The sequence below is a fragment of the Octopus bimaculoides genome, chromosome 1, assembly GCF_001194135.2.
Source record: "Octopus bimaculoides isolate UCB-OBI-ISO-001 chromosome 1, ASM119413v2, whole genome shotgun sequence".
In the NCBI taxonomy this organism is placed as follows: Eukaryota; Metazoa; Mollusca; class Cephalopoda; order Octopoda; family Octopodidae; genus Octopus; species Octopus bimaculoides.
In genome coordinates this window covers 80,485,249-80,512,483 of record NC_068981.1, presented here as the reverse complement: position 1 = coordinate 80,512,483, position 27,235 = coordinate 80,485,249, and the positions used below count along the sequence as shown (strand labels likewise).

General features: G+C 33.2%; 1 protein-coding gene across 6 annotated transcripts in view; it reads right to left on the bottom strand.

Moving 5' to 3' along the window:
- LOC106870369 (protein PRRC2C) overlaps positions 1 to 27,235 on the bottom strand; it is a 74,748-nt gene that overhangs the window by 26,852 nt on the left and 20,661 nt on the right. For 3 of the 6 annotated variants that reach the window (XM_014916407.2, XM_052967738.1, XM_052967739.1), the window contains exons 11-22: positions 22,962 to 23,063; positions 21,094 to 21,186; positions 20,766 to 20,993; positions 20,035 to 20,136; positions 18,415 to 18,925; positions 15,843 to 15,983; positions 14,288 to 14,375; positions 12,197 to 12,576; positions 10,825 to 11,027; positions 6,005 to 6,099; positions 4,442 to 5,202; positions 427 to 577 (exon numbers count right to left, since the gene is read on the bottom strand). In XM_014916407.2, the coding sequence (XP_014771893.2) occupies positions 427 to 577; positions 4,442 to 5,202; positions 6,005 to 6,099; positions 10,825 to 11,027; positions 12,197 to 12,576; positions 14,288 to 14,375; positions 15,843 to 15,983; positions 18,415 to 18,925; positions 20,035 to 20,136; positions 20,766 to 20,993; positions 21,094 to 21,186; positions 22,962 to 23,063 (2,855 nt within the window). The remainder of the gene's footprint in view (positions 1 to 426; positions 578 to 4,441; positions 5,203 to 6,004; positions 6,100 to 10,824; positions 11,028 to 12,196; positions 12,577 to 14,287; positions 14,376 to 15,842; positions 15,984 to 18,414; positions 18,926 to 20,034; positions 20,137 to 20,765; positions 20,994 to 21,093; positions 21,187 to 22,961; positions 23,064 to 27,235) is intronic. The other 3 variants (XM_052967749.1, XM_052967758.1, XM_052967741.1) reach the window with 3 other exon arrangements.

Below are 27,235 nucleotides of genomic sequence, written 5' to 3'. Positions count from 1 at the left end.
ACTACCATCAAACTAATGAATCTAAAATTAATAATGCGCCATTACTTTTGAGTCAGTGAGACAATAATATTAACTGCACTTCAACATAGAATAAAAATTATTTAATGCAAACCGAAGAATTAACTTTCGTTTGAGAAGGTTTTGAATATTTTATTATTTCTAATATTTCAATTGTAAAATATTTTTAAAAGAGCCTATAAGGAAAGAAAATTAATGAAAGTAATGGAACCTAAAAGTAAAGCACTTCTTCAACAACATTTTATATTTTTCAATATAGAAACTATGTGAAATAATAAAAAAACTTGAAAATGTTCCAAGTAAAAGCTAATATTACAACCACAATAAGAAATTGATGTAAAAAAAAAATAATTACATTTTGTTTTCATAATTGTTGGAAAAAGCAGAGTAAGAATATTCAAAATTTACCTAGTGTTACGATTATTTTCCTGTTCTTCATTTCGAGTAACATTAGTATTGTTGCCACTACCATTTCCGCCAGCATTGTAACGTCCAAATCCTCGGGCTGAAGGAGGAGAAGAATAAAATCTGCTCCCTCTACTTCGTATTAACGGGCCACCTTAAAAAAAATAAAATAAGAAAAAATATAAGCATACGCAATAAGTTATGATGCAATTCCAAAATAATATTAGTAACGACTGCAAAAACGACAAGGTTATTTATTATAAACCTAGAGAAGCCGGCTTTAGATTAGTAGGTGGGTATTGCACTAGCTTGATCACTTGCCTCTCATGTACAGTGACTAATATATTCAACTTGTCCTGAGAAGCAGCTTAAAAACAATTAAATGATACGATTTCGAAGATGATGAGACCGTGTCCACTTACAAAATTCCTTACCTCTATTGGGTACACTGTGTGAACGGTCTTTATCAAAGCAATTTCTAAATGCATCCTCTCTCATTCATTCCAGGGGAGGTTTTGTAAAAACAATGAGCATTCTTGGTCAAAAATAAATCACATCAAATCTTTAGTATCTTAAGCTAGTACACATTTAAATTATTTAAAAAATACTTTTTTTTAAACAAAATTGTTTTTATAGCATTTACAGTGGTTGACATCTTATACTAATCCAAACAAAGCCACAAGCACTGTTTGGATTAGTATAATATAAGCATCAATCTGTGGATACTTTTATTTCTAAGGTACTTATTAAGGTATATTATTACTTTTGAACTTTTTTCTTTTACATGTAGATTTGTGGTGCCTCCAAGAAGTAAGGTGGAGAGGAGGTTCCGCTAGGTTCTTCACAGGCAAAGAGCACAGGTACAAGATTTTCTGGGCAGGGAACACTGACAGGGTCGGGGACGTGGGTATACTTCTTGCGGAGAAATGGGTTGATAAGGCAATTGAGGTAGTCAGAGTATGCAATAGAATACCTAAGATTAGATTAGTGCCACATCATGGGTTAGCAACCATTACCTCAGTTGGGACTACCTGATGGACAGAAAGACAGATTTTAGGACACCCTCTTGCAGACTACCTCGTTGACGAATGACTGGGACCTTTTCTTTTTGGACATGTTGGACAGCATGCAAGGAGCTTCCATGGTGTACATGGAGGATATGGTTTTGGTTCCCCACAATGAGGAGGGAACCGAGCTGCTGGAGTTCTGCGATGCAAATGATCTTATGGTTTGCAATACTAACTTCAGGAAACCTGTCAGTCACCTACCATTCTGGCAGACACACTATCCAAATTGACTACATCCTCGCCAGAAAAAGGGAAAGATGGCTGCGTATAAATGCCAAAACCTTCCCAGACGAAGAATGTACCCCACAATGTAGACTAGTAGTTAGTGACTTCAGGATCAGGGTTAAATGGATGCCCAGAAGACGACCAGCATGGAGGAGAAGGGTCTGGAAGCTTAAAGATCCTGCGAATGGACAGAGATTTAGAGATGTATTACTCGAAACCTTTGACGAAATAGAAAGGGATATAGCATCACAAGATGTGGAAGACAACTGGAGGTTTCTGCAGGACAACCTGCTGAGGGCCACTGACCAGATATGTGGATGGTGCAAAGTCCCCTCAAGACCAAAGGTAATGTGGTGGTGGAACACTGTTGTTAACAGGGTTATTAGAGAAAAGAAACAGGCCTGAAGGACTGGAAGAACGGTGGTAGCAGGGAATTGTATCAGACTGCCAGAAGGGAAGGTAGGAGACAGGTTTATTTAGCCAGATGGGATACAGATAATAAAAAAATTTGTCTATGTTCTGCTCCATGAGGACCAAAGACTTGAGGTATTTTGTGTTGCAAGACAGTGTGTAAGAGAGAATCGTGATATCATAAAAGAGAAATGTGTCCACATGGATAATGGTTCACTTGCATTAAACGAAGCTCCAAAGAGAGGGGTTTGGATACGCCACTATGTAAAGTTGGTCAATAAAGAGAATGAATGGGAGAAGAGAGTCTGCTGTATGTCAACCCAACAGAGGGACCACCTATCTAAATTGACAGTACCTTCGTAGATAAAGCAATTAAGAGTGTGAAAACAGGGAAAGCTCCCGGCCCATCAGGAATCACCGCCAAGATGCTCAAAATATCTGGCGGTGTCAACTATATAGCCAAGTCACCCATATAGTTAACCAGGTAATACATGAAGGAGTCATACCCAATGATTGGTGTAGCAGCACCATAGTCAACTGCTACAAAGGTAAAGGTGACGCTTTAGATACAAATAATTAGAGGTATCAAGTTGTTGGATCAGGTAATGAAAGTCATGGAGAGGGTCATAGCCCAACTAATTAGGGAGAGAGTCAGTTTAGATGAGATGCAGTTTGGGTTCATGCCAGGGAAAAGCACCACTGATGCTATATTTCTGGTAAGAAAGCTGCAGGAGAAATGCCTAGCCAAAGACCTCTGTACCTGGCTTTCGCTGACATGGAGAAAGCCTTTCAAAGGGTCCCCCGATCCATTATCTGGTGGTCAATGAGGAAACTAAGAATAGATGAATGGTTAGTGAGAGCTGTGCAATCCATGTACAGGGATGCTGTCAGTAAGGTGAGGGTCGACAACAAGTACAGTGAAGAATTCCGAGTAGAGGTAGGGGTCCATCAAGGTTCAGTCCTCAGCCCCCCTCCTATTTATTATAGTCCTCCAGGCAATAACAGAGGAATTCAAGACAGGATGCCCCTGCTCTAATTGCTGAGTCACTATCAGAACTAGAGGAAAAGTCTCAGGTGTGGAAGCAAAGATTAGGATCAAAGGGCCTCAGAGTCAACCCTGCTAAAACCAAATTCTTAATAAGTAGGAAAGCAGACAAACCACAAATCCCTTCAGGTAGATGGCCCTGTTCGATCTGTAGTAAAGGCCTAAGTAGAAACTCCATAAGATGTACCCAGTTTAAGCTATGGACACCTAAGAGGTGCAGCAATATCAAAGGGAGGCTAACTGGGAAGATAGTTTTTGTATGTGGCAAATGCTCAGATGCTATAAACCCAGAAAATGTGCAGAGAAGAGTTTCTATCGCATTCAAAGGAGAAAAACTACAAGTAGTTGATAGCTTCCGTTGTCTAGGCAACCAAGTCAGTAGCAGGAGAGGGTGTGCTGAAAGTGTAGCTGCTAGAATATGAATAGCCTGGGCAAAGTTCAGAGAGCTCCTACCTCTGCTGGTGACAAAGGGTCTCTCGCTTAGAGTAAAAGGTAGATTGTATGATGCATGCGTGCGAACAGCCACGCTACATGGCAGTGAAATATGGGCTGTGACTGCTGAGAACATGCGTAAGCTCGCAAGGTATGAAGCCAGTATGTTCCACTGGATGTGTAATGTCCATGTGCATACATGACAGTGTGTAAGCACGTTGAAAGAAAAGTTGGATTTAAGAAGCATCAGATGTGGTGTGCAAGAGAGACGACTGCTGGTATGGTCATGTATTGCGAATGAATGAGGACAGCTGTGTGAAAAAGTGTCGCACCCTGGCAGTTGAGGGAACCTATGGAAAAGGTAGACCCAAGAAAACCTGGGTGAAGCAATGACTAGTGACCGGGACCTTTGGAGATATGCTGTGCTTGAGAAAACCCGACAAGACAAGTGAGACCATAGCCCATGGCCTATGCCAGTGGGTGTAACCAGCCCATTTATGAATACCCCTCATTCATTGGACAATAAACCTTGCTTGTGAAGACCGACTGAGGCAAGTGAAATCAAATCAAAATAGCTGACGTGGCCAACGACAGTACTGCCTGATTGGCACTCATGGCAGTGGAACATTAAAAGCACATCCGAACATGGGGTGTAACTAGCCCACTTATGAGTACCCCTCATTCATTGGACAACAAAGGAATCCAGCCATAGAAATTAAGCCCAAAATAAAACACTATTCATATTAAAAACCATACAAAACTCAAGTAAACAATTTCTAAAATGCAACTGAAAAGCTCTTCTACAAAACGAGTTATTAGAAATAAATTTTAGAGTTACCTCTGCCACGCCGTGATGGCTCGCCTCTTTGAATAAAAGCTGGATTTTTCCCTCTGTACCCTTTCATCTCCTCTTTATTTTGCTCATTTCTATCACTGCGGTCTGCTTTTTCTTTATTCTTCTCATCCTTCTTGTCTTTCCAAGTGTTTGTCTTAACTTTCTCATCTCTGTTATCTTTAATATGTTTTTTGTTATCATCATGAGGTGCTTTCCCTTTACCAGCAGCCATAACAGCATTGTCCTCCTCCTTGCTATGAGTCACATCTCTAACTTCAGATGTTCGTTCACTGCAACTTTCACTAGTTGTGCCACTAGTTTCATCAACAGACACATCACTCTCTTCATCACGTCCCCGCCTTCGCTTCGAGAGTTCTACTTCCACTTCACCCTCACTATGCTCACTTTCCATATTCAACTTTTCCTGCCATTTATTTGTTGTATATTTTCCTTTATGGTCTGTTGGGAGTCTGCGGTCATAGGTACGAAAGTCATTTCGACCACGATTATTATTGAAGCCACGACTTCGACCCCGACTACGACCACGTCCCCTTACAAATTCTCTACCTCTATTTGGTACACTGTGTGAACGGTCTTTATCAAAGCGATTTCTAAATGCATCCTCTCTCATTCGTTTCAGGGGAGGTTTTGTAGTCGTGCGAGTTTCTTTTTTCTCTTCCTTCACCTTTTCTTCCTTTTCATTTGGCACTTCAACAATCTCCACTTTTTGTGGTTTTTCAGTTTTCGTAGATTCAGACAATGGCCTTCGGAAAAAAAAAAAAATTTAAAGATTAATTCCAAATTTTCCATCTGTAGAGCTTTTACTATATAAAAATTAAGCTTACAAAAGCTAAATTACTTGAGTAACATAAAAATCCTTGAAATTTAGGGAAAATATTTTGTAAATTACACAAAATATTATCAAATAATATACACAATTTCTTTCAAAAGACATTCAACATTATCTTCCAACAACTTTCAGATTATCTGATTTTGCAGGTAAAATTATCAGAAATTTTCATTTTATCTGATGGTTGTGACCTTATGTCACACTATATATAAGCATTCTTCTCTAAAATGGCATTTATCTTCCAAACTATTTTGCAGTTATGTCAAATTGAGAATTTCAAATATCACCTTTCTATCCAGCAAAATATTTTGATTAAAAATAGAGGTGGGGAGCAAATGTAGCATTCATTCAAGATCCTGTTTTTCCATGCAAGCATGGTTTCAACAGGAACTTGAGATTTTACAGCTGGATGCTCTTCCTATCAACCCCACCACACATGCACTTTCTTTAAATGCCAAATGTGTTCGAAAACCAAGGGTAAGCGGATGTCAAAGTAAAATCAGTTTTGCTCAAATGTTAAGTCAAATAACTTTCACACATACATATATACGTGTCCTACAGTTTCCGATAGACCAAATTTCTTCACAAGGCATTGATTGCTCTAGGGCTATAGTAGAAGACACTTGTCTTAAGTACCTAAAGTTGGACTTCACCCAAGACCACTTGGTTGCAAAGGAAACTTCCTATACACATACTGAAAGTAATATTAACCCTACCTATTTTCCTTCTCAGATACATCATCTTTTTCTGGCTGAGTTTCGGGGACTTTCAAATCTTTTGGTTGCGTTTTCTGGGATTCTTTGAGGGATTCCTACAGATAAAAACAGGAGTCAAACTTGTAAAGTAGTCAATAAAAATTTCAAAATCTTTCCAAATAAGCCTGAATAACGGTATTTACAAACTAAATTGAGTGGGCTACATAAAAATTAGAAATTTGTTTTTGTATTAAAATATTATTTTTCTTTTTAAAAATATTTTTTGCATAAAAAGAAAGACCAGCAATATATATTATTCAAGAAACTAAATTTCAAATCAACAAATGGAAATTGTTCATAACTACTTTTCAAATGTTCGAAAATCCTATCAAATTTACACTGGAAACAAAAAAAAAAATGTAACTGAATATATTAAATAAAAAAACACTAACAGCATAAATTATCCAAGTTTAAAAAAAAAAAAAGAAATATTAGCTTAATGAAATTAAATATTAGCCAAAATGTGAATTAAATTGACAAAACTACATAGTTTAAAACAAAACAAACACCAACTGACTACTATTTTATCCTATTTTTTATGTTCTGATCTGCAGCTAATTTAATTTTTCAATAAATCAGTTGAAGTACTAACCATTCACATGAACAATATTATACTTATTTAAATTACAAATAGTGGACAAAAGTCAAATATTTTAAGAGAAGATTCATTTCAAATCTGTATTATAGGTTTTAACTACTACTTTCATTAATGACAGTAAATGAAAACCTTAAAAAAAAATGTAACTGGGCTTTTTACTAATGCAACAAAATGACTGCAAAAAAGAAAATCAGAGACAACTTATTACCCTAAAATTCTCAACAACTTAACCTTGAAAATTTTAAAGGTCAACCAATCTAACTATTCAAAAATCGTTAATGCTTTAAAAAGTTACAGCCTCAAAAATGTTAAACTTGGCAGTCAACATATTCCAGTAATCAAGATAATGTGCAACAAGTTTTAAAAAATGTCACTTCTAATAGCAAATACAATAAAGGAGAATGTATTCATTTTGAACATATGAATTATCTGCTGCACAATTTCACAACTAATTCTGAAAAAATTCAATTATCTTAGCTAAGAAGATGGAGAAATTCAATGAAGCCAATTATACTATACTTATATAATTATAATACCAACCAACAGAATCTAATGTTTTTAAAACAGACTACCAACTAGAAAAGAAAAAAAAAAATTGTAACACTCAAAATCAAATATATTTTGTTAGTGTGTGAGATAAATATGTATTAAATAGTCTCACAAAAATATAAAAGATGTAATAACTATGCAAACACACAATGACTATAAAATAGAGTTATGAGGTTTGAAAATATGAGGAATGAACGATATCAAATAAATTCAAATTGCAGTAATATTTAATCCACTTTGGATCATCGTAGGTGGACATTCGGGTTCCAAATCTATGGTAATAAGTGAAAATATCTTATATGTTCAATTGCATCAAATGTGAAGGAAAAGTATTTCACATAAAATGAGAAAAGAAAAAAAATAGAAAAAGTAAAAGGAAAATACTTCATAAAATACTGAAGGATTTGAAACATCAGTTCATAACTATATTTTCAAACCTCAAAACCAACCTGTTTTTTCAGAAAAAGGGATATTGCTGGCATCTTCAGGGAAGAAAAAAGAAAAAACCTAAAACAAATATAAAATGTAACCCAGCACCAACATGGAAATTGTGTTTTGCTAACAAAGTATTAACCAACAAAACCGGATTTCTTCCAACTTTGAGTTCTTAAAACAAAACAGCATGGAAGAAAAGTCAGAAATTGTCTATAATGAACTGGTAATTTCACTTTGAAAAAGACAAGCAAATCATTTGTCTTGCCTTATTAATTTGTCAACAAAAATGAACATCTTTGACCTTTAATTAATTCAAAACAGAAAATCAAAATTAATATCAAAAGTAAATTTTATTAAATATAATATTACATATATTTCAATGAGCTCATAAGATTTTCCTATATTGTCTAGTTTCCTTATGTGGAATTGACATAGTAAATTAAATTACAAGGAACCCAAGTATCTGTTTTCAAATAAAGCAGCACTCAAATGTTAAACTCAAAACTAACAGGACGAAGAAATTGAGAATAAATAAAATCAAAAGACTATCTTAAAAATTCTTTAACTAATACACTGAAAAGACACCAAGAAAACTAGTTAATAAAAACTGATAAACTCTCAAAGTAAATTGTCTCAATATAGGTTTCTCAGATTGACAAAGAAAAAAGAAAAAAACCGAAGAAAGTCACAGCTAAATAGAATCTAACTACTTTTTATCTGCTACAACCAAAGTTTCCGTGATATACCTACATTTTTGAGATTTCCAGAGCTTCAGCATCAGGGAATACACGCCAACTGCCATCGTCTTCAAAGTAAAGATGACCCTCATGGAGATTGGGTAGGTAGAAGAGCAAGTTCCAAGGTAAAATGAAATTATAGCCAAAATAGGTCAGCTGTGTTAAAAAGTACAAATCTTTCCAGCATTGTGAATGTTTGGAGGACATTTTTTTGTTTTGTGTTTTGTTTTTTTGTTTTGTTTTGTTTTCACATTTTTTTTTTTTACTCCCGTTATCAAGTCTGGAAATTGTTGGGTTGTTCTAGTAAACTTGGCACAGTCAATGTTATTGCAATTGTCGCAATTTTCTGCAAGATCCTCTTAGGGATAAGTTATTTGTAATGTGAAAAAAAAAATCCTTTCGAAGTAACTTCTTTTTCAATCTGGTGAAACAACTGGATAATTTGAACAACTGCCATAACAGCAGGAATTGGTCGTCAGGTCAGAAAGGCATAGTAGATGTCTTGAAGGAACACTTGAGTAAGTAATACGTTCTTGTATCCCAATGATAGTAGAAACTGATGACACCAACCAGATGACTTTTTTCCCAGATACACACACACAAACACATACATATATATGAAATACATATATATGAATACATTTCTGAGAACTAAGACAATGGAATTTGAAGCAGCAGCAGCAGTTTAATAAATTTAGAATAGATATATCCAAAAGGTGCCACTTCCAAGACACTACTAGTTGGTTTGGCACCAGACAGTACAGGCAAACAAATTATTTGGACAGCAGAAAAAATACTCCTCTTTCATAATAACCAATGAAAAAAATCTAATACATCAGGAAAGGGCAGAAGGGATGTAAGAACCTGGAACTAGTAATCCAACTGAACTGCATTACAAAAGCTGCTGCTGCTGCTATAATCCATTTTCCTGCTTAAGTCAGTGCCACCTGGCAATTGTACTTGTGATTTTGTACAGTTAGAAGTGTGTAATAAGCATATCAGCATACTCAAAGTATGGATTGGTGAAAACATGAACTTGCAAGCTTCACAACTAACAAAGAAGTCAAGATAAGAATTGAGCAAATATTGTCTAGTACCATTATTCAAAGAAGATATTAACTGCTAACTTAGCATGAATAGCTCAACTGGTAGTTAGTACACTTTCACTAACACACCAGTAAAGTTAGTTAAAAGGAATTGCTTTCCTCTAATCTAAAAAAAAAAAAAGAAAAAAAAACGAAGATTTGAAGAGATCTCTTAACTAAGCCATTCCATTTTACTTGCAAGAGAAAGTTATATAAACAGGATACAAACTATGAAAAGATATAGGGTAAAGAGATTGGTTTTAACAGCAGCTAATAAACTAAGAAAATAACTTAATATGCAACATCCAGTGTAAAAATGGATGGAATGGTTAATAAACCAATTTGTAAATGATCTATGCTAAGTGTAGCTCTTGTAGATGCAGTGATGAAAAACTAGATACAGGAACTTACAAAGTAGAATGAAAGATTATGAAAAATTATGGACACAATTTTCAAAAAAAAACTATCATCATTTATCCAAAATGAAGACAAAAATGTTCATTTTTGTTGACTGATTATTTCTGCTTCCAAAATATTTTCTTTATAATGAATCCAAGTAATTTTTGCCTGTACTGAATTATCTAGCTTAGCTTAGCATTGTATCTTTTCCTGTTGCTTTGTCAGGTCTATATACAAGTGGAGAAAAATAGATCTCAGTAGCATCAGCATTTTTACAATTGTCACTTGAATTTATGACCTAACTCAGTAATAAAAGAAAAAAAAAACAAAAAATAGAAATCCAATAAGGCAAATACTATGCAATTTTTTTAATGATTTTTAATTATACATAAGAAAAAGTGCTTTACTCTCCAAGCAATTCTACTAGAGATCTATTTTTATCCAAATTGCAATAATAATTTCATGCAACAATGAGAAAGCACTCTTTTTAGAAGAAAAAAATATGTATTTCTGGTTAAATTCTTATACACCCATTCACATGGGAATTTGAGTAAATAAAAAAAATTTTTTTAATGATATACCAATATAACACATCAACATGCTTGATCGATGTGCTGTAAGACTGAATCCATGTCGAAACACTTCAGCAGAGTAAGAGCACACAACTATAGACATTATGTTCACCATGGCAAAGCCAGGCCATTGAAATAAGCTTTATTGTTAAAAATCTCATCCATTTCAGTGGCAAGAAATCCGGTAATGGTATTGAACATAAACGGTGCATGCAGAAATTCAAGTTGAACAATGAGGATATTACTGGCATAAGCCAGAAGAGATACAGTTTATCTAACTATGAAGGGAACAATAGATGTGTAGACTTTAGTTACCGGCTGATACAGTATCGAAACAATGACAGCTTTCTTCTTGATGTTCAGGACATTAGATATTAGCATAGACAGAACGAGGACAATGATATACCTTGCTTGAGGACTTCAAACGGGTTTCCTCTAGTTTCTCATTAACAGGGCCTTCTTTAGGAGAATCAGTCTTTCTTTCAGAGGCCCCAGAACTGCTTGACATACTAGAAGCACTGCGCTTCAAAGGAGTATAAACACTCCTCGGAGGCATGTTCTGTTGAGATTGTTGTAATGGAATAGGTGGTGGGCAGCTGTAATCCTTTTCTAATAGTAAAAAAAAATACATATATATACAAAATGGTCATTTGAAACATTTTAAATTTCAGAACAATTACAAAAAAAATTTAACTTCTAAAATTTTTATGAGAGCTATTAATAATTCCCTTTTGTGGTATACTACCTGTAGGCAGTAATTATTCCAAGATTTTTCTAAAGCCTAGTGAAATGTGAACAAGATATTACATTTTTTATTCATTCTAGTCTAAGATCCGATCCAATGTTATTAAGATCTAAGTTATTAAGATCCTCATATACAAACCGATTTAAATATATTGCTCCAAATGTGCAGGTAAGCAGTCAATGTATAACAAAAATTTTCTTTAATAAATTTTAGACACATAAGTGGTATAGTAGTGCTATTCAAATACAGAAGTGATTGCAAAATGGAACTCCTATCTATCCCCTGAATTTTCAATAGCTTGTTTGTCTTCAATGTAGTTGAAATACATCACCAGATAGAACACTAATACAATTTTAAAACAGTGATAATCTAAAATATTTAATATATTCACATCTTATTTTCCAACGGTGCCAGGACTTAACTCTTTGATTTAGGAACCAAGCATCTTAATCATACAAGTAAACACACATCTCATGGTTATAATTTGGACACTAAAATATAGATTTAAGAATCACAAATTTTACAACTGATTACAAATCAGTTCAACAAATAAGTACTTATTTTCAGCCAGCCATAATATGGTTTTACCTACACTCTTAATTTTGCACTTAGTAATTAATATATATCTGCAATATGCATACAATTATATATTCTTGGGAAAATTTGGAGGAACAATGTCGTTTTTCATTGCTAATCAGTTTTATCTTCAAAACATGCTTACGTTCAGCCTAAAAACCATTTCTGAATCCAAAAAAAACTATGGTCATAGACAATGATTATCCTATCTAATATGGCCTTTTTTTAAGGACGGGAGGATGTATTTCTAGCAGGATGAGAAATAACACAGAAGCTTTATCATTTGCCTAGGAGAAAAAAAAGATTCTTTTATCATTAAATGTTTTATGATTGTAAAATTGAAATGCATTTTAGCATTATCCAACTCTTATACTATTACTTCCTATATTGTTTAGGTTCACTGAACATGTAGAATTCATACCAAAAGCAAAATGAAATGTAAAAAATTAGAACTCACTTTTATCATCAGGGAAAGATCTGTAAGTGGAAGAGTAGAGACGCTGATTCCAATGAGGATCAGAATGGTTTTTATCTTGCCTCCAATGAGATGAAGGTTCTGAGGGACTCTTATCTTCTCTTCGCCATTGAGAGTCAACTGAATTCTTATCTCTATGCCAGTGAGAAGGTTCAACATGATTTTTATCTTCCCGTCGCCAATGTGGCTCTTGCTGTGACTTTTCTTCTCGTCTCCAGTGACTATCAGGTAGAGGTTTTTCTTCTCGCTTCTCAGATTCATGATCAATCAAATGAGAATGGGCATGTGGATGAGGATGTGGCGAAGGATGAACATGAAGGTGTCTCTCATCTTCTTTGTTTTTCACTGGTTTTTCATCTTCCCTAAAAATTTAGTTAAGAAAATAAAATTGCTATAAAGTAAGCCTAACAGTTTAAAAAAAAAAAAAAAAGTTTTAAAATTTGTTAATACAGCAGAAATTACAGTTGTCTACTTCTGCAAATCTATCAACAAAAAAACCTGTATCAGGTTTTGCTTTAATAAACAATTTCAACAACTGTTTGAACCCAACCAGCCATAACAGCATAATAAAATATACCACTTTACTGTACAGAATTTGCAAGACAGTTATACAATCTCATGAACTCAAAATATTTTTGATAGGATCTAAGGAATTACCGACCAACAGGATCACATTAAATCTATTAATAATACAAAAAATTCTTACGCAGTATATATAAACCAGGAAAGATGAAATAAATATTTTCTACAAACCTGTTAAAATTAAAATCTGAAGAAACAAAACTGAAACTGATAAACATATATGCAAATAGAAATATCAAATCCTATCATAAAATGTAGCAATACTAATAATACTCACATACTAAATTACTAATATTCTTAATAGAAATGCACAAACATTTAAAACAGGTTGCTAAATTGGAAAATGTTACTGAAAAAGTAACTTCATAATTCCTAGCTATTTATTATTTAGGTTTTTTCCAATTGTTTTTATCATGATTTCTCAGAAGCACCATCAAATAGATCCTTATGTACAAATGTTTGCAGCCTGTCCTGTTTTACAATTAATGTGGTACACTTTGGAGAAAAACCCTGTGCGTGCATGTGTGTATCTAACCTCATATTCCTAAAGTAACAAATTAATGCTGTAAAACTATTACAATGTCTCAACACTGCTTGAAACTTACCAAGAAATCTACCAATGAACCAAGCTTGGACATCCAAGGCAGTGGTTCCCAACCTGGGGTCAGCAGAGCCCTGGCAGTTCGCAAAAGTGTACTGGGGGTCCATAAGCTAAATTCAAAATTTCATTTTATTTATATATATATATATATATATATATATGTGAATAAGGATAAGCATATTAAAAGGGGTTCATGGGAAATCTCATTTAAATAAAAGGGTTCAGAACCACTGTTGGGAAACACTGAAATGGTTGGGAACCTTAGATCAGTATCTAAAGTGCCAAAAGAGAACTAATTTGGCATTTAGTTATAATGATGTCCTTTTGGTCAAAAATAGTTTCCGAAGTTTGACATCTAATTGAATATCTTTACTTACATGATTTTTTTTTCCAGTTTATCAGATTTTATTTGATACTAAATAATGCATTTAGCTAAATTTTTATGTTAATGGCTATGTAGAAAAAGATTATATTTATATTATAACTACAATTATTTCCAGAATTTAATGTAGCTTTACATTAAGCAATATATCAATTTAAAATATCCGGTGTAATAATAGTGAAATATCTTAACAGCCTGGAATTTTATGTATACTCCTGTCCTGTCCAACCACATCTCAGCATGGAAACAGTGACAAAATGATTACAAAAAGTTTTGTTAAATGTACAAAAGGTACTTTATCTGTAAAAATTTAATTCCACAAATATTTGACTAAGCTGAAACACTTGAATCAATAAATTAGTATAAACCTGTATAGATTTGTCAACAAAATATGAAACAAAATTTTGGCAACTTAATATTTAATGACGTATTTTTTTAGAAGAATACTCTCAAGATTCAAAGGAAAGTATAACACTTGAATTAAAATGATTCACACTAACACACTCACCTTCTGTCATATTCATAATCCCGTCTTTCAAATTCAGGGTACATCCTTGGATCAAAATAAGGAGGTCGCCGAATATCTTCATATGGAGCTATTAAGTGAAAATAATTATAAACTCAGATTATCAAATGTAGAATTCTAGATGCAAGGTGACAATCGCATATATTTCATGGAAGAGGCAGTTAGGATATATTCCATGGAAGAAGCAGAAGGAGCACAATTGTTCAGAAGATATTCTTTCTTAGTGGTGTTTGATGTGCTTAATTTAAATCAAAATGGCCTACAATTTTCTCACTTTCAACAAACCTATTTTCATGAAGACTAATTGGTTTCAACAATGTGTAATTTTATTAAAAATAGGAAATCAAAAGAGCTAATATCACAGAGCTAACAAATTTTAAATTAAAATCTACATTTTAAATGTTATCTAAATTTCAGTTATATTAATATAATACAAACTGAGGGAGAGAAAGGCAAACATTTTCAATAAGTTTTACCTTAAGTATTTTATGCTCAGAAGAGTTTAATATTAAATAAAAGAATAAGTTTGACTGTAGCAAGCAGATATGTTTATAGTCAAATGCAAACACTATATACATCATGACTTATGCCTTAACCCTTCTGTTACTATATTTTTGTTGGTATATGTTGTCTTTGCTTCAATTAATTTTGAAAAAAAAAAAGAAAAAAGAATTTAGTACAATAACTCATTATTAAGCTGATGTTTTGAGAATAGATTAGCATGAAATTTTGAAGGAAAATTTTTCACTTAGATCACTAAACAGGAAGTTTGAGCTACAGAACCCAAAATGGTTTTATATAGGTTGGAATCAAAAGGGTTAAGTTGTCACCATTACACTTCCTATTTCATATAGCTAGAAAAGCTTTCTAGCTTCGTTGGCACAATTAGTAAAAACCAGCGACCACTGTTCACATCAAATATGAACAGTTCCTAGATTAAAGAATATCACTTCCAGTTTAAATTAACAAAAACCTCTGCAGTATTTCTTTTGCTCATAAATTCTGCCTTAACTTATATTGTTCTCTGAAATCCACTACATTTAATATTTTCCAAGTTTTCATTTCCATTACCTGTTGCTCTGCAAATTCACATCTTAGGCATCCTAGTTTTGTAAATGATTTTGCACAAAAACGCCATAACTAACAATTACCATGCCCAAACAAATCATCTTACACCATCAAAAGATAGGAGACGCATAATGGAAAAAAAAAAAACCCTATTAGTTTAGCTTTTTCATCAAACCCATACTGACAACCTTTCTGCTCTTACCACAATTAAAAGCTTAACATTAAACATTTGAAATCCTTTATGTACAAAACATAGTATAAATTTCTATCCACTGCTTTGAATTAATTTTCATTTTCTAGCTTACAAAACTTCTATAACAGAAATTATTTAACTTAAAAAACCATAAGCCAACCCCGGCAAGATTTGAGCTGAGATATAAATCACCATAGTTTCCTATTCACTAACAACATCCCCCAACCTTTTTACTTTAGATAATCCTAATATAGATTATCTATGAGAAAAACTCACCAGGAGGCAAAGGGTAGCTCCTTTCCATCCAGGAGCGAGATTCTCGTTCATACATATCAGGAGTTCTGCTTTCACTGTCATGACTCTCAGTTCCTGAGCCATGACTATCAGTACGCCGCCTAACTGGATAAACTGGTAATGCTGAAAAGAAACCATTTATTCTAACTGTATATAATCATTTTGAAATTTCATTAAGATCTGATCCAAGCCTTTTTTTTTTTTAATGTTAAATCATCAGCTCAATTTTTTTTTTTTATTGTTTCACCATGCATTTTCATTAAAAGTCCAAATTTTCTATAATCATTGCAAAAATACTGAATATTTGGCATATAGCCCTAACAAACTACTCCCATTAAAAAAATAAAAATCATTTACATAGCCACTTTGAAATTACATATTTTTAAAATAATCAAATAAAAAAATTTTTAACCCATTAAGTTTTGGACACCAGTGATTCTCCTCTAGGTCATGGACGATTGATTTGAATTCAGACCAGCAAGCTAAGAAAACACTTCTAAATTAGTGCCTATTCTAAATAAGCAAGGTAATTCGTCTGTAACTACCTGTAAGAGCAAACCATTATACCTAACATTTGTTAACCTAGAGCTGGCCTTTGACAGGGTTCCATAATCTGTAGTGCAGTGACCACTAAGAAAATTGGATGAAGATGAAAGTTTTGTGAGAGCGGTGAAAGCAATGGACAGGTATGTGTGTGTCAGCAAGGTGAAAAGTAGCATTGAGAAACTTAACATAAATAGGTATCCACCAGGGCCCAATTTTCAGTCTCCATTCCTATTACCACTTCCTACTAATAATTTTTCAAACAAACAAAAAAAAAAGGACTGGTTGTTCTAGGGATATCAAGCATATGAATGAACTAGTTTTCACAGATGAATCAAAGAATTACAAATATGAAAGCTAAGCCTCAAATGATGAGGACTAGTAGCAAGCCTAGTAAAGACAAATGTTTAAGCAAGAAAAATTACAGAATTCTATTTGGTATCTGGAAGTGGCCATGCTCAGCATGCAAACAAAAAAAGTGTAGTTGAGAACATTATGTACCCAATATAAACTGTGTGCATAAAAGATGCAGTTGCATCACAGGCAGGATCACACAGGAAGACTAAGTAGCTACCAGTAACACCACCTATAGAATGAATTTTTCAGATACCCAGAAGGCTCAATTGAAGTCAATAATAACCTAACCAACAGAGGGAGTAGCCAGAGTAAGGACAGAGCGGAAAAAATTTTAGAAAGCTACAGGTGAAATTCAGTTATGAATTTTTCAGTATAGTGATTTAAGTCCCAGGCCATAATCCTACTAAAACAATGCTTACTGAGTCTCATAAGAAAATTCATTACTTGTATTTTGGTACAATAAAGAAAAATTTCTCCAAAAGGAAAAAAAAAAAATCTGTCTTATAAAATTAATTGTGCAGACAATATTAAATATGGAGAAGTCAGATAACCTAACATACAACAGTATCAGACAAGTGCACTAAATACAAAGTTGCCTGCATATTTGTATGTCACTTGTCTTTCTGATACAAAACAGAAATTTTGTAAAATGGGAGAGGGAAAAAATGTCGAACTCACTTTGTTCTTTACACTAAGAACATGCATATTTCAACATTCCTATCAACAAGGGATAAAATATATCTATCCAACATCACAAATGAAAATTTTCCCATCATGACCATTCCATCTTTTTTATGGAATAGGATCCTTTTTCACAGTAATAAGAATGTAAACATTCAAACCCTGACCTGTTAATTTTAAAATGTAAATTTCAAATCAAGGAATACAAATCAAAAGTGGCCAATACAGCCATCTGACATCCAAGTGTCTGGTAATTCTCTATCAGTGGTTGTAATATGTCCATCTTGATCAGAGAACAAGTACAAAAAAATATTTCTTTGTATCATGCTTTCCTCAACAAAATATCTTGTTTCTGTTAATCTCCTTAAAATGAATTTTTCATATATTATTACCTAGTTAATTTCATTATAATGAAATTTCACCTGTATTTCTTCTGCTGACAACAAAGGAATTAAAATTCATAGTCTAAGTGAAGGACATATTGTATGATGATGCAAATTTTCATAGCAAAACATGACTGAATGCAAAGGCTAGAAAGAAACGAGGTGAGCATGCTCAAGTGAGTGTGTAATGTTAGTATACACAGACAAATAAAGCATGAGCTGAGAAAAACTGAATATAAGAAGAATCAACCAGAGTAAGCAAGTCTGTGCTAATACAGATATGTGATGCATATGAAGGATGACAGCTGGATAAGGAAGCATCAAGTGATCCAAGTAGAAGCAAATTATGGAAGAGGAAGAACAAGGATGTCAGAATTAGTTAGTTATCTAAATATCTCACTAAGGAGATGAGAAGGAATTATGAGTGGCGAGACATATTGGAAAAAAGGTGTCCAACCCATGCAAGCATGGTAAACAAATGTAAAAATGATAGTAAATCATGTAATTAAGCAAATTTGCCAAATAGCTGTTAAATATCTAAAGCAACAGTTATGTTAGAACAATGGAAAATGCACACTAATTCAACTTACCCTGCATATCCATTGGAGGTCTAGGAGCAAAACGTGGATCAATAAAAGCTGGTGTTGGAGGAGCTGGCATAGCACCCCATGTTTGCCTCAGCTCGTACAGAGCCCATGGTGGTGGTGGTCCTTGGCCTGGACGCATACCTTGATGTTGAGGAGGTTGTTGCTGCTGCTGTGGCTGTGGAGGTGGCTGCTGTTGCTGTGGTGGTTGCTGAGGTTGGGGTGGAGGAGGCTGTGGTTGCTGGGGTGGTTGTTGTTGAGGAGAAGGTGGTTGTTGGGGTAACTGAGGTTGTGGTTGCAGTGAAGGTGGTTGGGGATGGGCAAGGGGAAGTGTTGGGGGTGGAGCTGATTGGGGTGGTGGTAATTGTTGAGAAGATGGTGACTGTGGAGGTTGAATTTGTGAGGGCTGAGGTTGGTTTGAAGGCTGCTGGCGCATCATTTGTTCCTGAACTTGTTTTTGGAATCTTGGTGGGATATTTTTTGCATAATGCTTAGAAAACTGAGCTTGTGGGCCACCCTGCAATAAATATAGTAACAGTTTTCACAAACCATTTTATTTTGAATAAATGTTCTTAAAAATGAATAATTATACTGATGCATATGCAATACAAATATTTTCAGTACTATATTCATTTAAATTTTAAGAAAGCAGTCAATCAAAAATACCTAATTTTAGAAACTGCATTTCTGAACACAAATGCAACTAACTAATTAAAATCTAAGGTAGATTTGTAAAAACAAATTCATTTTTATAGAAACTGAATTCATAGTTTCCTATCCATGCTTGAATATTGAATATCTAACACTTTTGAAACAACAAATTAATGCAAATATTTACTGGATTAGAAAATATCTATTCAGTCAATATATTAAACTGATTCAATTTTAATAAATATTAAGACGTTCAGATTTGTAGATTTTAATATCTCAACTATAAAGTTCAAGGAAAGTGATAAGTTTATATTTTAATTTTCTTTAAAAAAAATATTCTAGCCATAACAATGGCAGATGATACAAACAAGTAAAAAAAAATTTTTTTAAACTATCTTTGGCTATTAAGACCAAAAATTATATACTACATAATTTAAAATTTTGCAATAATTTGCCAGAAACTTTGCCAGACTGGATTGGAGCATGGTGCAGCCTTCTAGCTTGCCAGCCCTCAGTCAAACCGTCCAACCTATGCCAGCATGGAAAGCAGACAGACGACGACAATGATCATCAAATAACTATAAATTTCCAGTCAAGCAAAAAAAAAAATTTTTTTAAACTTCCAAGGAATCCAAATGATTTCTTTTAAGTTAGAAACCGATCACCACTATCACCAAGATTTATATATTAGAAGTACACATTTGAAAAAAATGCATGCATATGTGTATTTGTAGACATGTTCATGAATGTGTATTGAACCGAAACATTTTGAGCAAAATTTACAGGCATTTACATGTTAGTAAAATATTTTGCATTTAGAGAGAATTTATAGAGAAAAACTAAAACATTAAAAACTAACCCTCTTAAATCCTTAACACATAATTTACCCTATCTAAAATGTATTCAAGTAGTGAAATAAATGCTAGACAGTTGAAACTTTGCTCCAACACCAGTTAATAAACTTTTAATACGTACAATTGGATATTTGGAAGAGTCCCTATGGGCTCTTTCGCGTGCATCTTTTTCACTGCTTTCACTAGGTGTACGACTAGTTCGCCCATCCGATTCCTCTCTTTCCTGAATTGAATACATAAAGTTTTGCTTTAGCATACATTATGCTAATCATAATATTCAAGCAAAATACTCAATATCAATCAAGTAAAACAAGACAAGAATTGAGTGAATCCTGCAAACTTACTTGTAAATAGTGTTATCACACATTTTAACAACCATCTAAGTTTAAAATAGACTAGTTGCATTTGTAAGATAACATTTTGTATTTTCCTCTAAAATTAGGCCTATCACTATATCTAGGGTTCATTAAATCTCTCATTTTTCTATTTATAAATTGTTCTAACAAATCCTTAAAAATTACTAACGATTGTTTGTTTATACATTTAATTAATCCTTTTAACCCTTATTTACACACTCATCTGTACAATTCTTCATCCCAAGCATTCTTCTAACAAAATCTCATACCCGCAATTCCCATCTTTAAATTTCAAGTTTATATTCATCTAGCTAAAGATAAAAACAATAGGAAATGAATACCAATTACTATCCAATTTTATGTCCCAACGTACAATACCTTTAATACTGTAATTCATGTTTTGCTCAACTGTAAATCTTGTTTTGCTCAATACTGTAGTGTTTTGCTGAGTGTATTGTTAATACATTCATCCCAAGAATGAATAGAATCTTATTACCTTTTCATCTTTCTTTTTCATTCTGTCATCAGGTGCTTTAAGTTTTTCTGATGATGTGGCTCTTCTTTCAGCTTCAATTTTTCTTTCTTCCTCTTCACGCCGCTGCCGTGTTCTTTCTACAACAAAATTTATTTCTTCACTACGCTGTCGCCTGCGCTCCCTCCAGATTTCTTCGTCATCAGCTTCTCCAGATCGACGCGTAGTGATAGGATGGGTGTACTGAGGTCTCTGAAAAACAAGATTTTTAATATAAATATTTGCACAATTCTTGATATTAAATATTCCCATTTATTTTCTCATAAAATTTTAACAAGGAAAATTAACTTACCTGTCCAGGTGGATGTGGTGGGCCCATTCTAAATGCAGGATAAGGTGGCCTTTGACCCATATATTCATAAGCCATCTGAAGATTCCAACCACGCTTAAGAAAGATATTAAGGTATTACTTCACTAAAATTCAGAATGTATGCTTAATACATATATTTTTTTTATAAATTAAAAATATACATTTTCAGAGACTGCACAGGAAAATATCTAAATATTGAATGTTTAATATTATGCTCTAAATTTTTAAAATGAAGTATGCAAATGCCCCCAATATATATTCAATTCCAAGATTACATCAAAAAACCTAAAATAAAATCAATACTTAAGAAATTGATTCCTGGACTGGTAAGATCATTCAATAGAATTTAATAGGGAAGATTTAACACAGACATAAAATTTATGAAGATGAAATAATATAATAGATTAAATATTACAAAATGATTAAACCAGATATCTTAATTGCAAAGTTTAAAATCAAATTTACTAATCTAGGATTTATATTAAAATAATTCCAATAATACAATCTAGTGAATCATTTACATCTTATTAATTCTATCACTTGGTAGTAATGATAGTTTTGAGTTAAGATAACATGTAGCCATTTTTAAACATACTAAAAGTACTTACAGAATTAGAGTCTATCCTAAGTGAGAAAACTATATTACAGGAATAGTTATTGCTTTAAGAAATTAAGAGGCTTCTTCCTGTATTGAACCCTTTACCATTCAGATTACTGTCAAATGTAATATTTATCCACTGTTTTGAATTTAATTGTGCATTATCTCAGAGCTTTGAGATTTCAATGATCACTTATTTTTAGAATGACATTGTAGGTAGGTGAGAAAGGCAAGGTTTGGCTGTTTTGAACATAAAATAGACTATTTGGGCCAGATATAGCCAATTTAAATTGATATCGATCACAACTTATTAGATCAGATTTTTCAAACTATTCAACGATAAAATGATAAACAATTGCAATCAACAATTCATTTGCAATGTTGGGAGAGCAAATAAGATATCACACAGACAACTACAGAATTTATTTACTCTCCCCATAAGATGCTAAGCTTGAATTCAACAATTGTTGCATTGGTTTAAAATAACTAGACTAAATAATTCAAGTAACTAGCAACTATGTCCAATAAGCAGTAAAGTGATACAATGCAAATTTCACCAAATATGAATTACTATATGGTTTTTCCAACCATATTCCAAATGCTTTTATGCCTTTATTTTTAATTTCTTATATCAGTACAAAAAAATTATATCTACTTCTCAGCAACTCAAATTATGAGAGACTGATTTACTTAATAGTTAAATCTATCTAATTAAGTGATAATCTGCATAATTACAGAAATTGTTTTCAATGTGATTTATTGCATAAACAGGCAGTTAAAAAGTTTAGTTTTCTTTGCAACTATGTTATTCCTGTTTTGATTCCACTGCACAGCATCTTGGTAATTTGGTAGATGGGAACTGTGCAGAAAATGGTTTGTGTTGTGCATGTATGCCAGTGTAAGGTGGTGTATCAAGCTGTTGTTAATGGAATTTAGCCAGTCAATAAATAGTACAAAACCAAAATGAGTACTAGGTTTGATATTATCGGCTGAAAACCCTTACTTGTGGTTTCCGAAAATGGCTAAGATGTTCATTATTACAAGATGCTCTAAAATCAACTAAAACAAGTTTTAGCAAATTACAAGAAACTATCAGGGATCTTCAATAGCTAGAGAGTTGTTAAAAAATAAATATTTCATATTAAAATCCATTCTAACCATAAATATCAAGACAGCTGAGAATTTTTTTTTCTTTTTCCTATTTCTAAAATGTTCTGATTGACACAACTTGAACAATAGCAGTGGTACTCACTTCTATTCCTGGAATGGGGGGTCTTGGTTGATTAGATCTATAATGTTGAGGGGGGAAAGCCTGACCCCAACTCTCTCTATGAGATGGTCGACTGTGTTCATCCTTAAAAGCAAACCAGATTTGTGTAGAGTTTCAATAACAATGAACGATCAAATTAAATGAAGGACATGAACCGAGAAAATATACAGTTCAAAACAAACCTTTAACTGTTAAAATATTTTCATAATGCAGGGAATATATTTTAAACTAAGCAGGAAAGCCTACTACAACCAAAGAGTCACTGAAAACTTTTACTGCACTTAAAATTATGTCCGTCCTAAGCTTAAATTTATTTTATAAGTTAAATGCTGAAATTCAATAATCTAAACCCAGCAATTCAAATCTTGAACAATGTGATAATTTTCAAACAGAAAATACTTCCAATATGCAATAAATATAACACAAAAGAAACAGCAAAACAGTGAAAATGTTTTTTATAAGATCAATAAAAACAAGGTAAGTTTCTATTTTGAACTACATATAAACTAATCAGATAAAGTTGATTTATTTATTTATATATATATATACACACACACACACACACACACACACACACACAGAAGGAGGAGTAACAGGTAAATGTAGATAAAGTATTAAACTGAATTGTTTTTCACACAACTTCTGTTTTATACCACTAACATAGTCAAATGAAAATGTTTTGGTGTTCAGGCTGCTTTTATATACATGGTTTTATATGACTATTTTGCTTTACTTTGACTAGTTTCTACTGTGCTTATTTTAAGGCTTTATGATAGTTATTTCATATGCTAGCACATCAATTGTTCCATTCTTGGCAGGTCAGTTTCACAGTTTATCAGTTATCTTGCTTCTGTCTTTGGACTATGACCTTTCTGGGGCACTGCCTTGAAGGGTTTAGTGGAACGAATTGACCCCAGTATATATTTTTAAGCTTCATGCTTATTCTGTTGGTCTCTTTTTGCTGGAACGCTAAATTACAAGGATGCAAACAAGTACCAATTGTCAAATGGTAATGGAGTAAAAAAACACACATGCTTCATTGAATTTCCATCAACCAAATACACTCACACAATGGTTGGCCCAGGGATATAGTAGACGGCACTTGTCCAAGGTGTCGCTCAGTGGGACTGAACCCAGAACCATGAGGTTGGGAAGCGAACCTCTTACCATATGACCATGGCCGTATATTTTCTGAAAATATCATTTGCCTATCGTTTCTCATTTCAATTGTATGTTTGTTATGTAATCCCATCCTGTTTTTCAAAGCTATTTTGCCAGAGCTGTTTCATAACTGAAAATATTGAAGATATGTCTTTATATACTTGGATATGGGGTTCATTTTTTTTTTATATGAGGTTTAGAAGTTGTTCTTTTTCATGAATTCACTGGTTTCATTATCCCTTAAGTGTTGACACTGTTGTACCTCCACTAATTTCTGCTATCACTGTGCATTTGGATGTTTAACCTGTTTGCATGTCAAGCCAGTTAAAAAATTTACAGATGTCCACAACCTGACATCACCTGCACTAAATTGCAAACTGAATAATCAATGAGGCAGCAGTAATAGAAACAGCAGTGGAGAAAATATGCTAATGCTAACAGACAAACAAAAATTAACCCATAAGAAAAATGAGTTTAGAGCTACGAAATATAAAACAATTTCAACCCCAACAATATCAAAAACATTTTTAGCAACTACAGATATAAAATAAAGTAGCCAGAATAACTTTAAAAAAAAACAGAATATGATCTGATCAACAAGTAAATACAGAAAACAACTGACATACAAATAGCTCTAGTAAAACAGGTTAAGATTATGTAATACACAAAGAGAGAACTACTGAAATGACTGAGAAATGAAAGGCAGATAATGAATTTCAGAAAACCACTTCAGAGAGAAAGGAGATGAAAAACCTTTCGCAAATAAAAGCAAAGCTACCCAATACAAAAAAACTAGAACATCATAAAATATCAGAAACCAGCCAAAGACAAAAGAATTAACCAATATATATATATCAATTGTTTTAACATCCTCTTTTCCATGCTTGCACAAATTAGATGGAAATAGTTAAGACAGATTCTCTACAGCCAGATGCCCTTCCTGTCATAAATCCTAACCAGTTTCCAAGTAGAATAATATTTCCCCAAGTCAGACGGAATTGCAAGCGTGATTATAAAATAATTCCATTTGTATGAGTGACACTTATTAACAAGTATCATGTGATGCCAAGAAAAGGTGACATTACAGCAGGCTTCTTTCAGTTTCTCCACTATTAAATCCACTAACAAAGCTATGGTTGTCCCAGGTGACGCAGTGGGACTGAACCCAAAATCTGATTGAGAGTGAACTTCTGAACCACAGTCATACATATATATATATATATATATATATCTAAAGCAGTCTGACTATGACAGTTCTTTTTATTGCATCTTGAATTTGACAACACTGCACATTTCAAACACGAATTTAGTTTTCATAAACAATATAAGTTACTGGTGATATGTAAAAAGCACTGGTGCACTCTCTAGAGTGGTAGGCATTAAGAAGGGCATCCTGCTGTAGAAAACATGCCAAAACATACTGGAATTTGCCAGCTCCAGTCAAACCGTCCAACCCATGCCAGTATGGAAAACACGTAAAATGAAGACAATATACTCTATATTATTTATCAAATACTACCTCTTTTACTGGCAAAATGTAAACTAACATTTGAATATTTATGTACAGATATATGACTGCCACTCACAAAGAACTATGGTGTGTAATAAAAATATATTAGCAACAGAGGCAGTATCAATACAGAGAGATAATATTTATCCCCAAAGAAATGTGATGTCCTATTAGAACAATGCAGTAGTTACCATGAGAGAAACCCAGTATTTTGGTGCAAAATGCACTCTATATTGCTAGCAGGAGGATAAATCCCCAAAACCTCCAGTGCCGAGACCACCAGATCATGTGATTCCAACCTTGTCAATGACTGACACTAAATACCAAACTATGATTTGGTATCAGCAAACACTAATATTTATGAAAATCTCAATGTATTGTAATAGCTATATATTTGTTTCAAATACCATGTCAATTTTGCCTTTCATTAGTTTTGGGGTTGGTTAAAAAAAAAAGTACAAGCACAGTGCCAAAGCTGTCCACTCTCTAAATCAACTATCAAATTCTGTTTACTGGGTCATGTATGGGAGAGCCTACAGAGTATCTGCTCTCAACTATGTGGGAGGGAACAGAAAACAATGTTACTAAGGATTATTTGACTGCAAGTGACATATAGAGAGGAAAGAAGGGAAGAGAGCTGAGACGAAAGGAGAGAAGATAAAGGAGAAACAAAGAGGACTAGTGATACAATAGGGAGGGGGGATGTAGAAAGACATTGAAAAAAAGGTGAATACAGAGAGAAAACATGACAGTTCCACATAAGACAATTCATTATTTGAAAGTGTTAAACAATCACTGATGATGTTTAAGAGTTTTAAACTAAATATAGTCCAAAAATCTTATTCTATAAGTACCATTTCATGAATTCTATTAGGTAAAAAGCTGGTATTTCCTTTTGAAGTTATATTTGGCTATTTTGCTTATAATCCTTTACAGAGTTCTGTAATGAAATTCACTCTATAGCAAATTTTAGTTTAAGTGAGACTCTAGGAAAATAGCATTAAAATTCGAGTAACTTAGCCAATATGATTAATGAAATGCTACTTGAATATAGAATTTGAACCACTAAAGCTGCAATGACAAAGATACCTACAATGTTATCTATAAACCAGAAGTCATAAAGAACTCAAAACAAAACGAATAGAATTCAATAACATTGTTTGATGGAACTTGTATAAAAATTTGCAAGGAACTGTTAGACTGCTACTGAACTGTGTGGAAATGTGGCAACAAAATTAAGAAAGGTACATACATACATACATATATATATATATATATATAAATTGAAGTAGGTATGGAAAGTGCTATTAATGAACGGGAAAAAAAATGAAAGATAATGAAAGGACATGTAAGAGGGTGGGAGAGAGTAATCTGAAAGAGTCAGAAAATGAAAAAGAAGATAAACAAGCCCAAATATTAATATATGAACAGCTCAGGTAACTTAAAAATGTCAGTTATTGGAAAAAGAAAATGCCAAAATGAAGATATTTTTCACTTGTACATGAAAATTTAAACGAGAATCCTACATAAGAATGCAATTAAAATTATATTAATGATTATTTTCAGTTGAACAGGGCCATCAAAG